Source organism: Triturus cristatus, chromosome 3_1 (genome assembly GCF_964204655.1).
Source record: "Triturus cristatus chromosome 3_1, aTriCri1.1, whole genome shotgun sequence".
Taxonomy (NCBI): Eukaryota; Metazoa; Chordata; class Amphibia; order Caudata; family Salamandridae; genus Triturus; species Triturus cristatus.
Window position 1 is genome coordinate 918,041,711 of NC_140583.1, and position 15,803 is coordinate 918,057,513.

The 15,803-nt window shown below is 43.1% G+C and overlaps 1 protein-coding gene across 22 annotated transcripts in view; it reads left to right on the top strand.

Moving 5' to 3' along the window:
- Positions 1-15,803, top strand: part of BAZ2B (bromodomain adjacent to zinc finger domain 2B) — a 1,481,286-nt gene that overhangs the window by 875,586 nt on the left and 589,897 nt on the right. For all 22 annotated transcript variants that reach the window (XM_085645472.1, XM_085645482.1, XM_085645489.1 and 19 more), the window contains 2 exons: positions 11,148-11,288; positions 12,783-13,037. In XM_085645472.1, coding sequence (XP_085501598.1) covers positions 11,148-11,288; positions 12,783-13,037 — 396 coding nt within the window. The remainder of the gene's footprint in view (positions 1-11,147; positions 11,289-12,782; positions 13,038-15,803) is intronic.

Below are 15,803 nucleotides of genomic sequence, written 5' to 3' on the forward strand. Positions count from 1 at the left end.
ATCTGCAATGCAGCTTAACAGATGGGTGGGGAGCCTTTGACTGGCCCCACAGCAATATACCTTACGTTTCAGGACTTTCAACTATGAATCACACATTCAGATGTGCTCATCTGAATAAATAATATGATGTACAGGTTTCATGTGAATTATAGGGTTTTACAAGATTGCAAACTCTCTCAAGTAAGCCCAGTGGCTTTTGACACTGCAACAATATGTCTCCATTTTAAACAGTCACTTGCCAAATTCAGTTAGTCCCTTGCCAGCTACAAAACTGCTTATCACAAGTGCAAGATGAACAGCGGTCATCTGAACCTGGTCTTCCATTGATATGAAGCTCCTCAGCTAGGCTTATTTGCCATTGTAACAATCCTAAAATGTCCATAATTTGTCAGTAGAGAATGACATCCCTTTGAATTCCAATTCCAGGGGACTTCGCTTACAGTATTAAATCAATTTCCTTTACCCCCATGCCAAGATGGAGGAGGAAAGATGCACTGTAGTCTTCATTTCATTTCCCCAGCTTCTACAAGGAACTATTGATTCATAAACCTCCTGAAGATATCGATGACCCTGCCCCTCACATTCTGCATCTGTCTGCATCAGGTAACCTAAGATGGCCAGGATCTCTTTTCAGATCAATGTATCGGACACCAAAATATTTATATCTAAGCCCCATTCCGTTGGCAGACCTTTGCTACACAGATACTAATGAAAAGATCACGTAAGATGAAAACAAATCCTGCGTAAAAAGATATAAACAAATAATTTATTACTAGCACAATATAACCACCTAAGGGTGGGGAAAACGTATAATTCCCAGTCGGCTCCAAGTTCTGTCCATCATGAGGAGCTGAATACTCTTTTCATCGAAATGGATTAAATGCCCTGGCGCTGAGAATGGGCAGGTGCTAAGCCACATTCTTTCCTCCCTATTGATGACCACTTGAATCCTGAGGAGCTTAAAATCAGGCATGTAGAATTCTTATTGCCCGACGCCCAGAACATAGTGTTTGGGGTCAAGGGCAACAAGTTTTCATGTGTATTTATCCTTGGGACAAGTAGACCCAACCCCCTGTAGTACAAACCCTTTAGCCACCAGTTTGCAGTACCACATTATGGATCAGGGAAGAGCACTGTCTGTAGTTAAGGTAATATTTTTGCCCATATGTTAATGCTGTTCAAAATTGTATTTATGGTTTATTATTTGAAAGCCTTTATTATTAGGGTGAGCTCTCTAAGTCAATGTTGTAAGCTCCGGCTGCACTACTGACATTAGTTCCAGTATAAAAATGTGTACTGACGTTTTAAAAGTTTAGCAATATGAGGCTATGTATAATGCTCTCAGAATCCACTCTGATTTGATGCAAATATTTGCAGAAGCTTGAAAGCAAGATTAACCCCTTCCCCGCTCATGACGGAACCGCTCCGTCATGAGCCACGGTTGCCGTGTGCTCATGACGGAGCGGTTCCGTCATGCCACGACCGTTGGCGGCCGCTCCGCCTACGCGGCGCTGTTTCCCCGCCTGTGCGGGGGGACAACGCAACTGGGCGGAGTCATGACGGAACCGCTCCGTCATGAGCACAGCTCAACCGTGGCTCATGACGGAGTGGCTCCGTCATGAGCACAGCGCCACCGCGCTGCCCCCCCTGCACCCCCCAGCGCTGCGGCGGAATTCCCGCCGCAGCGAAGGGGCTAATGATTCTTTGCTTTCAAAATAAAGTGTTCATAAAAAAGTGAAACCAGGATAAAAAACATTTTGCTAAACTACTGTAAAATGTCAGGTACTATTTCTTTTCAGAATCATTTAGTAACGTGTAGATGCATGCTAGTATTTCCCAAAAATGTTCATAATGGAAGATCAGTGTAACCAGTTTCAATAAGATCATGGGAGACAAAAATAAACAAGCACTGGCAAAGTCAATAGGTCTGAAATTGGTTGCCAGCTTTTTAGTTTTGTCAATGTGTGACTTGTTTTGGCATGGTTTTTTAAAAGCCTTACTGTTGTGGGAGCTGCTGGACCCTCAGCATTATAACAAACATTGGTTAAAGCAAAAATTGTTTTTGGTCTCAAAAAGCACACTGCCCCAGTAGTTACTGGCACTGAACTAAACTGCTTTGTGTGCCTTTCTGCTTCTTGTGTAAGAGCATAATGCTGTCTCTCACAGTAAAGCCAGCTGATACAGATGGAGAGAGACAGAATTTTAATAAACACAAAAGGTAACGGTCAACGCCAGACCAAATTAGGGGCCCAATTATTAAAGAAAGTCTCAAAAGTGCACCCATGGTATATGTCCTTGCAGCAAGTGCAGCTGCACGACTTTTGTGAATTCCAAATAATTTACAGAAGTAGTTCAAGAAATAGCACTCCTAGAAAATATTTGTGAACTGCATTTTAGCATGAGCAAATATGCATGTCTAGATTTGCTCATGCAAAAAAGAGTTTTTGCAAGTTTGCTTTCTCTCCAACCACTTTTTTTCCCCAACTCTGGAAGAAGGTTTATGTCGGCCATTGTCAGGAGTAAATTTCCAACATTTCTTAGTATGGGAAAAGATTAGAGAAGAGTTGTTGAAAACCCTTAAAACATGCAAGTCAGTAGGTTTGCACAAATTCAAAAGGGCATTCTAACCATGGAACTATTGCTTACCACTACCTTCAGCCCCAATATGTAGATCTGCGGAAGCATGGCAAAATAAGAGGATTGCTAGTATTCAAACACTACTATGATATGGGCCCTGGCATAATCAGAGAGGATTTATCAGAGCTTTTATATAATGAGTTTGCTGCCATAATTTGTTGCTGCACTACATGGCACCAAAGGGGCAAGTGGATTTTGTTACAGGACAAGTAGATTTATGAAGAAACCTGCCCCATGGACAAGTAGATATTTTATTGAATTCCACACCCCTGTTAAAATAAACAGCTTGAACACTGTGGAGCATTGTTGGATCTTACTATAATTGATGCAGACTCATTATATGCTTCCCATCTTTCCTGCATCCAGTGGTATAGGGATTTAAATGCTCATACATGGGAGTCTGTCTGGGTGCAGTTGCCCGATTCCAGCTTGAACCTGGGTCAACTTTGATATTTTTGTCCTTCGTGAAAACCTAGCAAAGATTATGTCCCTGCCCTTCCTTCCAATCCAAGAAACCACAATTTAGCTTTCATTAAGATAAGTGATATAGAACATAAATGCTTAATTGATCCATGAAGTGTTTGTGGAAGTTGACCTAAACCAGCACATAATACTGTCTATGATGTTCCAGAGTCCTTCAGTTTTTCATTGAGAGGTCACCACGCGCTGCTTATTAAAAGATGCCTGCATTTTTCTCTCGAAGGGACTATGGCTTTTTTAAAATCCTGCCAGATTTTTATTTCCCTTGCAGAGTGTAGCAATGGAGCAAGCTTTATCCAAATAGTGCACAGTAAGTTACCTTGCAACATGTATCGCCGTCCGCTATAACACATCGAAGGCCTCTTTCAAACTGAGTAAAGGTGCATCCTGCTGAAGTAATGGGTAGATTAGGGGGTACTTTTTGCAAGAGTGGTCAGAAGACATGTATGCAAGGTGGCGACTTGCAAGAAATGCTATATGTTTACAAGACATTATTGTAGGAAGCTGGCTCTTTTTATACTATACTAAAGTAAGAAACATTGTGCACAGAGTCCATTGGAACCCCAAAGGTAGGCAGAGGTAAAAGTAGATAATACCTTATTGTCTATTTGTGGTAATGTGGGCGAGCAGTAAAGCTTTATCAGAGGGTAGTGTTAAGAATTTATTGTGCACACTCGGGCAAGAAATAATGTCAAACACTCAAAGACAGAACTCGGACCAAATTGTTTGTATAAAAATATTATTTAGTTGTATTTTATTTTCTAGAACCAAGCCGGGCCTACTACAGCTAAGTATAATAATACTTTGCGAGAATAATGCAGTTAAATACAGTTTGAATGCAGTTGAATGCAAGTGGATTGGTTACTGGTAAGTCACTTGTTCGTAAAACAATTGGAATTACTTTTCGGTTACTTTTTAGATTACTTTGTACATTACTTTTCTGATTACCTTTTAAGTTACTTTTTCTACTTAGTGCGATATGTCTAGATATCACACTGGGACATTTCTTAAAGAAGAGTTAAGTTGCTTTTCTGGGGTTAGAACTAGGGTTCCCCCAGGGTCAAGGATGCACTCTCAAAGCACCCTCAGCTGTACTAGGGCGGCTGGCTGCAGAGTGCTGAGGCCCAGTGTTATCGAATGGGAATAGGGGACCTCCGGTTGGTGGCTGCTCACAAGCAGGCCACAAGGTTGTGGGAGCAAAGCTCCTGGACTTAGACTCAGGGCAAAGGGGGATCCGCTTTAGCACACTATGTGCCCACAGCAGCACAGGGGCAGCTGGCTGCAGGGTGCTATTTTTGCATTGAGTGCCCTGTTGTTTTCAGTGGTGATTATCCGGTTGCAACAAACACTGCAGGCTCGGGGACAAATATCTTGTGGAGGCGACTACCTGTTAGTGAGGTAAGTTAGGATGTCTTGGGATGCCGGGACACCGTCATTTGGGCCACCCAAGTCCGTGGGACGTCGGGTGCAAGGGTGTCTTTTGGCGTTTGGTTCTTCTTACCGGCTCTGGCTGCAGGGATCCTCCAGAAAGGGGCTGCAGGTGTCGGTTAAAGACTTGAGGTAGGTCAGGGATCACCAAATCGCAGGTCAGGATCGCCGGGTAGACCTCCTCGTGGTGTTGGATCACTCTAACTTGGGCCGTGGTCATTGGGTGCTGAGAGGTACAACCTCGCAGATTTGCCCGGAGCCAGAGTCTGTAGGTGAGCAAATCCGGTGCTCACTGGAGACAAAGTCTGGTTTGGGAAGGCAGAGCAGGTCCTCAGGGTTCTTGGGGGCTGCTGGCTGCAGGACACAGCGGGATTTCGCTGGAGCTGGTCGAGGTCGGGACAGGCCGGTAGGGATGGGGCCAAGTCAGTTGGTGACCTCCTCTTCTTCTCTCAGCACGGCTTCTTTGGTCCTTTTTCTCTCCTTGTCTGAGGAGGCAAGGTTCAGGGTTGCTCCTAAATACTCTATTTAGGGACGTTACAGGTAGGTACACGTCAGGACCAATGGGTCCCTTCCTTTGGTTGGGTACACCCCCTATTATGCCACCCTCCTGTGGGAGGGGGTGCATAAGCCTCACTCTGGTTGGCTGGGTCCTCCATCTTCAAGATGGCAGGGACTGAGAGTTGTGCTTCACCTCGCCGCCCCCACCTGAGCGATGGGGTTGGCAAAGGTGGGCACGCCTCGCCTCCTAACTTGGGTACCCCACTGAGTCCCCTGTCCAAATTGGTGGTCAGAACCAGTGGGGGCCAGTTGCTGGGAGCAGCAAAGGGCTGGGGTAGTTCACAAAGGTGGCAAGCCTTTGAAGCTTCCCCTTCGTGGACCCAGCCCATACTGGGGGAGGAGTCTTGGCACCTCGACCCAGTAAGCTTTGTTTCAGGACCCGGACCCCGAGAGCGGCAGGCTCTCGACCAAGGGGTCCAGAAATATGTCTGGTGGTGGCAACTGGCGAGCAGCCACTCAGCAAAGACACTGGAGTCAGGTCGTTTTTCAGAGGTCATCTCTAAAATGCCCTCTGAGCGCATTTTTCATTAAATCCCTCACTGTGGGTTTAATGTGCTGAGAAGTTTGATACCAAACTTCCCAGTTTTCATTAAAGCCATTATGGTGTAGTGGAGTTCATAATGACAAATTCCTAGACCATATACTCTTTATGGCATTACTGCACTTACAATGTCTAAGAATGGACTTCGACAAGGTAGGGGTACAGGGCTCATGCACCTGTACCCTCACCACTGGTATAGTGCACTCAGCTGGAGGGGCGGCTTACCAATGCCGGGGTGGGGGTGGGGGGGGAGAGTGAGAGAGAGAGAGAAAATGTGTGTATATATATATATATATATATATATTACCTACTGGCGGTCGCCAGTAGGTAGTTATAGTTAGGACCCTCTTACCATAGGAAAACCGCAACATTCTATTTTGAATAACTTTGGCGCCGGTCGACGAATCCTCGCAAATTTTTCAAAATAGGTGGGGCGCTACGCTCCGCTCCTACCCTGAAAGTCTCGGGGGGATTCGTCAAGCGGGGGCTGAGATAAAAGGGGGGTCCCAAAACGCGTTTTTCCCATGCATTTTTCCATAGGACCTTTAGACAGAGCTACAGCCCGAACGGCTGAACAGAATTTAATGAAATTTGGCAGAGAGGTAGTCCCCAGGTCAAGGAAGTGCCTTTTGTAGGTTTGGTGTAAATCTGTTCAGTAGATTCTGAGAAAATAGCCTTTAAATCAATATATATATCTGAGCCAGCTTACGGTGCGCTTACTGTGCGCTTACCGTACGCGTACGGTGACGTGCGCGAGCGCGATTCTGATTGGCCGTTAGATCTTAGTAAACATTCGAATCGGTCGAAACCAGGAAGCGGCGGCCGCCATTTTCTCTCTCGCACTCTGACAGGGGGTTGAAAAACAAAGTGCAAAAACATGTAAAGGGGCTGTTTAGACAGCTCCCAAGCACCTAGCCATGTCGAGGGAGTCCCCAACGATCCCCCAAGTGAAAAAAGGCAATTTTATTTTTTTCGAAAATTTCGCCGATTACGCTTACCGTATGCGTACGGTAGCAAAAATAAAAAAAATATCCACATTTTCCCCACCCCGTGTGCAAATGGTGCCCGAAGGGCACGAATTGTGCATGGCTTAATATAATTTTAAACAAAACATATATTTTACCTGTCACAACGATGCTCATCATATGTCCTCCATGTGCGCACGGTGCGCGAAGCGCATCGTGCGTTCATGGCCCATCTAGCGTAACGTGGGCACGCGGTGCGCGAAGCGCACCGCGTGCTCACTGTGCGCGCACGGTGCGCGAAGCGCACGGTGCGCGCACGGAACGAACTGCGTTAAGTGGGCGCGCACGCCACAAATGGCGTAAAGTAACTTAGCATTTAAAAAACCGTACAAATTCACTGAAAAAACCATAGGTTTCACACACGTTATAGTTAGGAATTAGCATTTAAAAAACCTTGCAAATTCACTGAAAAAACCATAGGTTTCACACATGTTATAGTTAGCTGGACATTTTACTGATAAAAAACCAATGAAATTCCCCCGTTATAGTTACTGTTGGCAACTATAACTCACGCGACCGTAATCCTCTGCTGATGACATATGTGTCTTTATGAGAAAAAAAATATTTGTAATATATGTATAGCTAAAATTTTATGGAAGAAGACATGGGCAAATAAGTGTCTAAATACAGTATTAGCATCAGCAGAGGATTACGGTCGCGTGAGTTATAGTTGCCTACAGTAACTATAACGGGGGAATTTCATTGGTTTTTTATCAGTAAAATGTCCAGCTAACTATAACATGTGTGAAACCTATGGTTTTTTCAGTGAAAATATATATATATATATATATATATATATATATATATATATATATATATATATATATTCTCTAAGGGTGGCACAATATGTGTTGCAGCCCTTAGGAGCCTTACCTGGTCAGTGCCTATGGTACCTTTTACAAGGGACTTGTATGGCCAGAGAGTTGCCAATTGAGTTTTGCAAAAGTGCAGTTTAAGGAAAGAACATAGGCCCTGGGTACCTGGTTGGCAGGAACTCAGGGCACAAATCGGGGGCCACCATGCAAAAAGGGGCATGTTCCTTTAATTATTCCTTGAGCGAGGCAGGTGGTGCTCAGAAATGTCTTTCAATAAGTCAAGTCTCAATTCCCACTTTCCACTACTCTTGTTTTACTGCTTGCTAGTCTTAGTTCAAACATCTGTGATTGATGGAGTTGCTCATCTGTAATAAGTTCTCCAGTATCCAACCAATCCTCCTTGCTTATCGTAAGGTTCAGATGTATACCTTACACACTTCTATTTAATTAAAAGATAAGGTGGCCCCTTGTTTAAGTGGAGTTGAAAGCCACTCCACCTCATTGGCTGATTCAAGGTTTTAACAGGGATTCTCTGACAATGGAGAATAGATATTAAAGCAGGAGCATTATTTTTGAACGTAAGTAAAATTTTCTTCTTTCACTTAACTTTAAAATATATTTGAAAATATAGCACATTCAAAAAGTGGTAGCATCCTATTTCATAACATGGCTGAGAGAATCCATAGTTTTTTGTTTTGTTTTCCTCAACCAAATTTTATTGGGTTTGCAAGACATCTGCAGTTACATGAATTCATATTCACATTATTCATTATGCATATATTGAATACAGATGCTCTCTGATATTATTGGTCAAATCCCCTGTAACTAAACACTCCCCCCACCCCCTTGAGTTGCTATTAAGTTAGGGCAAGATCGGCGGTGGGTGCCGCTAGGCATCTGTAGGTCGTGTCTTGTATCAAAGTGCTGAGGCGCCGATTATTTCTGGCCTGCTAGTTCGCCTCCTCTCCTGCTCTGCCGGTTGCGGGAAGTCTGCCCTGCTGGATCCCTGCCTGTCGGCTGTTAATTCTCCTACAAGGCGTTCCCATACCCTCGCCCGGTCTGTCTTACCTATTAACCATCTGGCTTCCCTGAGTAGGAGTCTATCTTCCGCCCAGTCCATTTTTCCAATTCTTTTTTCCATGTGCCTATCCGTTGTCCCCCTGGCTTTTTCCAATTCCTTGCGATCTCCTGCTTGGCCAGAACTTAAGCCTGGTCCTGGAACTTACCAGTCATCTTGTTTTTGGCTGTGTGTTGGAACTATCCCAACAAGTAGTGATCTGGGGTTTGTGGTAGCTCTTTGTCAATGAGGTCGCCTATTATGTGTCTTATCTTCTCCCAAAACGCTTACAATGTGGGGCAACCCCAGAACATGTGCATCATGTGTCCTTCCCTCTCTCGGCATCTCCGGCATGCTGCAGTCTCCACTCCAAAGTAGCGCCTAATGCGTGACTGGCTAAGGTATGCTCTGTGGAGTATGTAAAAATGTGTTCATTTGAATCACGCATTCCTAGTTGCCTTCGGGGTCCATTCCAGTATCATGTTCCAGTCTTTCTCTGGAATCTGTTTCCCCAAGTCCTCCTCCCACTGCAGTCGTAAGCGCTCCAGAGTTCTCTGCATGTCTTGCTTGATCGCCTTGTAGAGATCTGAGACCGTTTTTACCGTTGCTGATGATAATGCTACATATCTGCATCCTGCCAGCACCCGAGGCCCTGCACTGCCCGTGCCCCAGTGCTTCCTAACCCTCCTAGTGAGCACTCTATACCTCAACAATTGACCCCCTGGCAAACCATAAGTCGCTTGCAGCTCTTCAAAAGGGAACATTTTCGCGATATAGGTCCCTATCACTTTTAGGCCTGCTTCTTCCCAGTCCTCTAGCCGTGCCCAATGCTCTCCAACTGGTAGGCAACGTAACATTGTTATGGGTAAGTCCAGAGAGTAAGGGGTTCTGGCTCCCACCCACCTCAGATATCTTGCCCAGCAGCGTACTACTACCCTGGTTTACGCCGTATCTCCCGATGAATTCCTCCGCACCCGCAGTAGTATCTTCGCGAGGGTTGGGGTGTCCAGTGCGACGGGTGCTGTTCCCTGTGTGGGTTTCGTTTGGCTGCTAACCAGTTGATCAGCCAGTACAACTAGACTGTTTTAATATCCTTCAAAGTCAGGGACCACCAGTCCTCCCTCAGCCGAAAAGCGCTGCAACGTGGTCAGCGTAACCCTCCTGCGTCCCGACCCCCAGATCAAGGACACTATCATTGAATCGAGGTCCTTAAATATTGCTTGCGGAATCCACACCAGCAGAGTACCAAAATAATACAGAAGCCTCGGGAGTGCCACTATTTTCAGGACTGCCACTCGTCCGGCCACTGAGAGCGGCAATGTTCCCCAGAACTCTGTAGAGGTCCGTATTGAGCATATCGCTCTGCCTATATTGCCTTCTAACAATTCAGCTGAGCCATCTTAGATTTTTGACTCCAAGATACGGCAGTCAGTCAGGCTCCCACTGTAAGTTCCCTACCTCAGGCATCGGGGGGTTATTAACCACCATAGGGTAAAGTCTTGATTTTTGCCAGTTGACCTTAAGGCCAGAGAGCCCACCAAACTGGGCTATCGTGTCCCGCGCCCCACTCAGCTCTGTGGTTGTGTTGCTGAGAAACAACAGGAGGTCGTCTGTGTATAAAGCTATACAGCGTTTAACTTCTCCTGTCTGCAGGCCACTGTAGTCTTACCCCCTTCTTGCCCTGCACGCTAAGGGTTTCATTCCGAGGTCAAACAGCAGCGGGAACAGGGGGCATTCCTGCCTCGTGCCCCTTTCCACCTGCTGCCTAGGCGATATAGTTTTCCTGGTATGCACTCGGGCTGTAAGGGTTGCATAGAGTAGTCTAATCCATGCAAGAAAGCCTCCTCCCAGTTGAGACAAGACCTCATAGAGATTGGGCAACTCAAGGCTATCGAAGATCTTCTCGATGTCCACTGCGAACACCGCTGCCTCCTGCTTGTCATACTCGTTAGACTCCATAACAGTCAGGAGTCGCCTTATGTTTATGGCCGTGTTCCGCCCTGGGATAAACCCTGCTTGGTCTGCATGATGAGGGAATCCATAGTTACTGGTGAGTATTGGTTTCTTCTCAGATGAAGAAATTCAAACCTGGATCTCAATTCAAACCTGGTTCTATTTATTTGCGAAGTATGACTTTGCAGTTGCGGAGCAGAAAGAAGAGGAAGAAGTACTCCAGCCTTCCTTTCTCCTGTATTGTCATACACAAAAGAGTGAAGTCTGCCGCTTCAAGTGTTAATTAAGTAGCGAATCACTCTTGGTTGAACATAAAATACACTTGCAAAAATTATTTTTCTTACACCTATAAACAACAATGCTTTTTTTTTTTTTTTAAGTGTACTGTTTTTGTGTGCCGATTTGGAGTACTGCATGCGCCATACTAGAAGACTTAGAGTGCATCATGGCTTATCCTCCTGGACTTTGCCTTTCTTGAACCGCAGACCACCTCCTCAGTTTTTTTATAATGAAACCTGACGGCATATTCAATTGGTAGATGCATTCTGTATTTAAATATTGGGACCGCAAGTAAAATAACGTTCTTGAATACGTTTCTCACTACACAATGTGTTTTAATAAATGTGTATTTGAGCAGCCTGTTTTCCTTTTAGGAAAAGGAACGATTAAAGCAGGAGAAAAAAGATGAAAAGAGAATGAACAAAGAGCGCAGGCTTGAACTACGAAGATTGGAATTAGAAATGGCTAAAGAATTAAAGAAACCTACTGAAGATATGTGCTTAGGAGATCAGAAGGTGACACAAGCTGTCAAATTTTGTATGAAAACAATATGGATATATATATAGAACCGTACATATAAGCTGAAATTATGCCCTTTTTATTAATTCTTTAATTTCCTTTTCAGTATTCGAAATGCAAATGTCTACCAAAAACAGCAACTTGCAGTATACAAATCAATCACCAGTCCTTCACAAATACCTCTATCTATCTATCTATCTATCTATCTATCTATCTATCTATCTATCTATCTATCTATCTATCTATCTATCTATCTATCTATCTATCTATCTCCAGCAGCTTCTGTATCAAATGCCATGTTTATTCCAATCAAACACATTTTTGAGGGATGCCTTTCTCAATGCTCGTATTTAAATGAAGTCAACACATGATTTCATTTGTTTAAAGTCATATAGATGCCTCCTATTGGAGGACTGAAGCTTGGCTAACCAAAGAGGACTGCTGCCATCTTAGTCCAGATACTATATTTTTGGCTGCCATGTCCGCTTTCAGCTTTACTCTAGATTGGGGGGGGGGGGGGGGGTGTGTATGTCTACATGCATGTGTGTGTGTGTGTGTATATATATATTTAGATATATATACACACACAATATGGCACGATAATAATTATATCTGTTCTTTAAAATACAACTTCAATGGGTTTGAAGGATAGAAGTGCTTCCTGTACTCAGTCCACAAAAAGAACAAATACATACATTTGGAAAAAGAGAAGTTTCATTCAAAAACTAAAAAGAGAGGAAGCTACGAATTAAAGGCTAGTTCTTTAGACTCATGTTGGTGAATCAAATGTATGCTTATAAATCCAAAAAAGAATAAAAACGTGCCCAAAATACATCCCTAAAAATATATACATGGTCTGGTCATAATTGTCTCCTGGGGAGATGTAAGACAGTTGTAAGCACTCTACCAGTATGATTAATATTCATGCGTAATTCCCCTTACAAAAAAAATGCTAGAAGATAATTGCCACTGTAATCGTTACCGTTGGTGTACCTTTTGCATGCTACCTAAAAATTTGAGGTTTGATCTATTCAGTCATCTAAAGAGAGGTGAAAATATGGGCAGTATCTTAATTAGGTGGGTGTGACCTTGCCTCAGAGCTCCTGTTCCTGTACAATCAAATATCAGTAGGCTGCATCAATCACATGTCACTCATAAAGGGCTTCTCTTGATCACTGTCCTACATTTAGTCATAAAAATTGAGTTCTTGTTCCTGTTTATTCTTCATTTTAGAGTGCATAAATCATTTAAGTCTCTAAGTTCCCTTTTAACGAAGAATAATATTTTTTTATACATTAGCCATCATAAAAAGTTTACATACTTGCAACTAAACAGCTTAGAAATTAGGGAATCTGTTGCTTAGCAAAAACATTTTATCAACCAATATGCTATATTTTTACATTTCACCAAGCTATATTTTTGATATTTGGAAAACAATTTTTAATGTGTTACAAATATTTTCTACTTAACTTCTTTATTTTTATTTGCAGCCATTGCCAGAATTGCTTCGTATTCCAGGCCTTATTCTTTCAGGACGTACATTTTCAGATTGCCTCATGGTAGTACAATTCCTGCGCAACTTTGGTAAAGTTCTGGGGTTCGATTTGAGTACGGATATCCCCAATTTGAGTACTCTTCAAGAGGGATTAATAAATAGGGGATCGAGTCTTGAAGAAGTACAGGACCTGCTTGTGAGGCTCCTGTCAGCTGCTGTGTGCGATCCAGGATTACCACCAGGATACAAGGTATTATCACAGTTGTTCCTGTACATGAAATATCAGTAGGCTGCATCAGTCACATTGTATACATGTTGTCACCGGTATAGATATAGACCAATACAGAAAATCTTTTTTCTGGACCATCCGCCACAGTATGAGGTTACAGTAAAATAGGCAGCACCACAAAAAGGATTATCAATTACCCTGATGAGAGCGTCCTTTTCAAACATTCTGTGTTAAAGAATAGAGCTCATCGCCTCCTGTAGCCTGGTTTCAAGACATTATGTGCTTCTAATGGCATGTAGCCGGGTGGCAACATCATCTCGAAAGAGCTGTAATGATAATGAAGTGGTCTTTCTGCATGCTCTCTAAAAATGGGACTGGAGTGCAAGAGGTAGTGAATCACTGGGTGGGTAGGTGGGAGCTGGCCCTTTTATCTTCTGCATAAGATTTCGCCTTTTTAGGTCAACATAGTTCAAACACTACGTGTGAGTGTTTTAGGTCAAATGAGATCCACCTCTGGTGTTCAAAAATGTTCTGGCAGTGCCATGTTTGTCATCCTTTAATAGAATCGTGTGTGTTGTGTATATATTTGTGTGCTCTTTGTAAAGTGCAAACCTAACCAAAAGGCAGCAGAACGATGTGCAGGGTCAAAGAAGAGCATACAATAAACAAGTGATCAGGAAGGTGTCTGGATTGAATTAATGCATTGTAATGTAGTGTTCTGCATATTATTAAATTGGAGCAGAATTGAGCTGCCGTGTTAGATAGGGGGGGTAGTGCTACAGATCCGGTGTGCACAGACGGAAAAGGCCTGCTGCCTTATTTTTCTTTTTTACGTTTTTTGTCTGCTATTGCCCTGGCTGCGGTTGCGCAGAGAACCGCCGGAGATGGTGAGCGTGTCTGCAAGGGAAGCTGGGGTGTTCTTGGTGAACCAAGCTACTAGTAGAGATTAGTCCGTTCGTGGGATGCTTTGATTAAGCTTTTCGGTCTTAATACCTATAACCAGACAGACAACTGACTGCAGGACGTTTTTAGGGAAGCAGGGATGACCAGGAAACATCCTCTAGACTAGCAGTACCTTTGTCATTAATTGATAAAAACGATACCCTGAATAACTATTTTGAAACTTTCATTAGGAATGATTGAGTTTACTTTTCTCCAGAAGGTACATTGGTTCACCACCACACCTGGAATACATGGCAATGTGCAATTTCTTATTGCAGAACTCTGCAGTGCAAGTTACCATGTGATGCTTGACGAAGAATAGTTAATTGACCTATTCCTGAATACTCCTGGATGTTTGCCATTTAAAAATGTCTTTCTCCACCGGATGTCTGATTGTTTGATAATTTGCCAGGCAGGCACTGGTTTTATGAAGGTGCATGATTAAGTCCTGAACCAATCATTGCGTCAAAAATATTGGGTAGCAAGCAAAACAAACTGGGTGTAACATTCCAGGTGCAATAAGTTCTTCACAAGAAGTGCACGGTGCCGAAATGGGATGAATGGCCACCACACCTCCTCCAAACCCAAAATGGGTGCCAATAACTACATCAATGCCCTCGAGCGTACAATACACATTTTAGTCCATAATTAAAAAGATCGGTGGTGTCACTTTTTTTTTCTAACTCAAATTAATTCACTTCAGCATTGTCCGGGACGAGCTCCCAGCTAAATGTCTAAACTGCGACTTGAAACTTACTGGTGAAATTGAAGCATATGAAAGACATGAGTGAATCAACCTGAATAAAGTGAAAAATGGGACAAACGGATCTTTTTATTTAGGGCCCAAAATGTGTATTGTGTGCTCGATGGCACTGATGTACCAATCACTGTTGTTTGCACAACTTCTACCACTCCGATTTCACAGTTAATGCAGCCATGGTTTTCTTCAAAAGCAGTTAGTTTTAGCAGGCTCCAGAAGACTTTTGCTAAATTACAAAGTTTACCACCAATTGACAGTCAACATTTGTTTCAACTAATATATTAAGTTTTGAAAGTAAAGCTTTGTTAAAAAGACTATTTCAGTTGCTGGGGACAACATATATGTTTCATCGTTTTCATTTGCTCTGCATAGTTTGCAATATGATGAAAGAGCAAATCAAAATTTCACAAAAGCACAGCTTAATGAAAATATATTGGTTTCCCTTGTTGGAACTCCTCCAAAATAATGTAATAAGTGTAGCCCTAATTAAGAGATATTTGTTCAAATCCTTTTTTTTTAGTTCAGTTTCTTACATTTTCAGATTATCAAGTGACTGCAACATCTTTTAGCATACCAGGCAACTGTTAGCAGTCTGATTGCAAAAGACCTTTTGTGTGCTATACCAAGGAATCTCAGTGGGCTTAGAGCCCACAGTTGCTTCCATTGGTTGGCTTTAATGTCAATTTCATTTGTTTGCTTATTAATCAATGGACAGCCTTCGTTTTTTTTCTTGTGTTGGACTATAGCCTTCCTTTGATTTGCTGACCTGTATCTTTTCACTGCTTTTAGGGTACTACTTTTTTTCTTTTTCGTTAAGTAATCAATAAGAGTGCATGTGCATTCAAGCTCTCTCCCTTGTACTTTTTTTCCCCTGCCATATATCCACACACATGCTCTGTTTTGTTCTGTTCCTCATGTACTCCTTTCTTTTGTGCTTGTGTCCTGCGCTCCAAGCTACTCTATCGTGTGTGTACTTCTTTTCCCCTCCTTTATCCCGTCTCCCCATTCAGCTATATATTTTATTTTATTCTCCATTGTCCCCCATGCTTCTCTGCACCATCTACTTTGCTCTGCACCCACCCTTC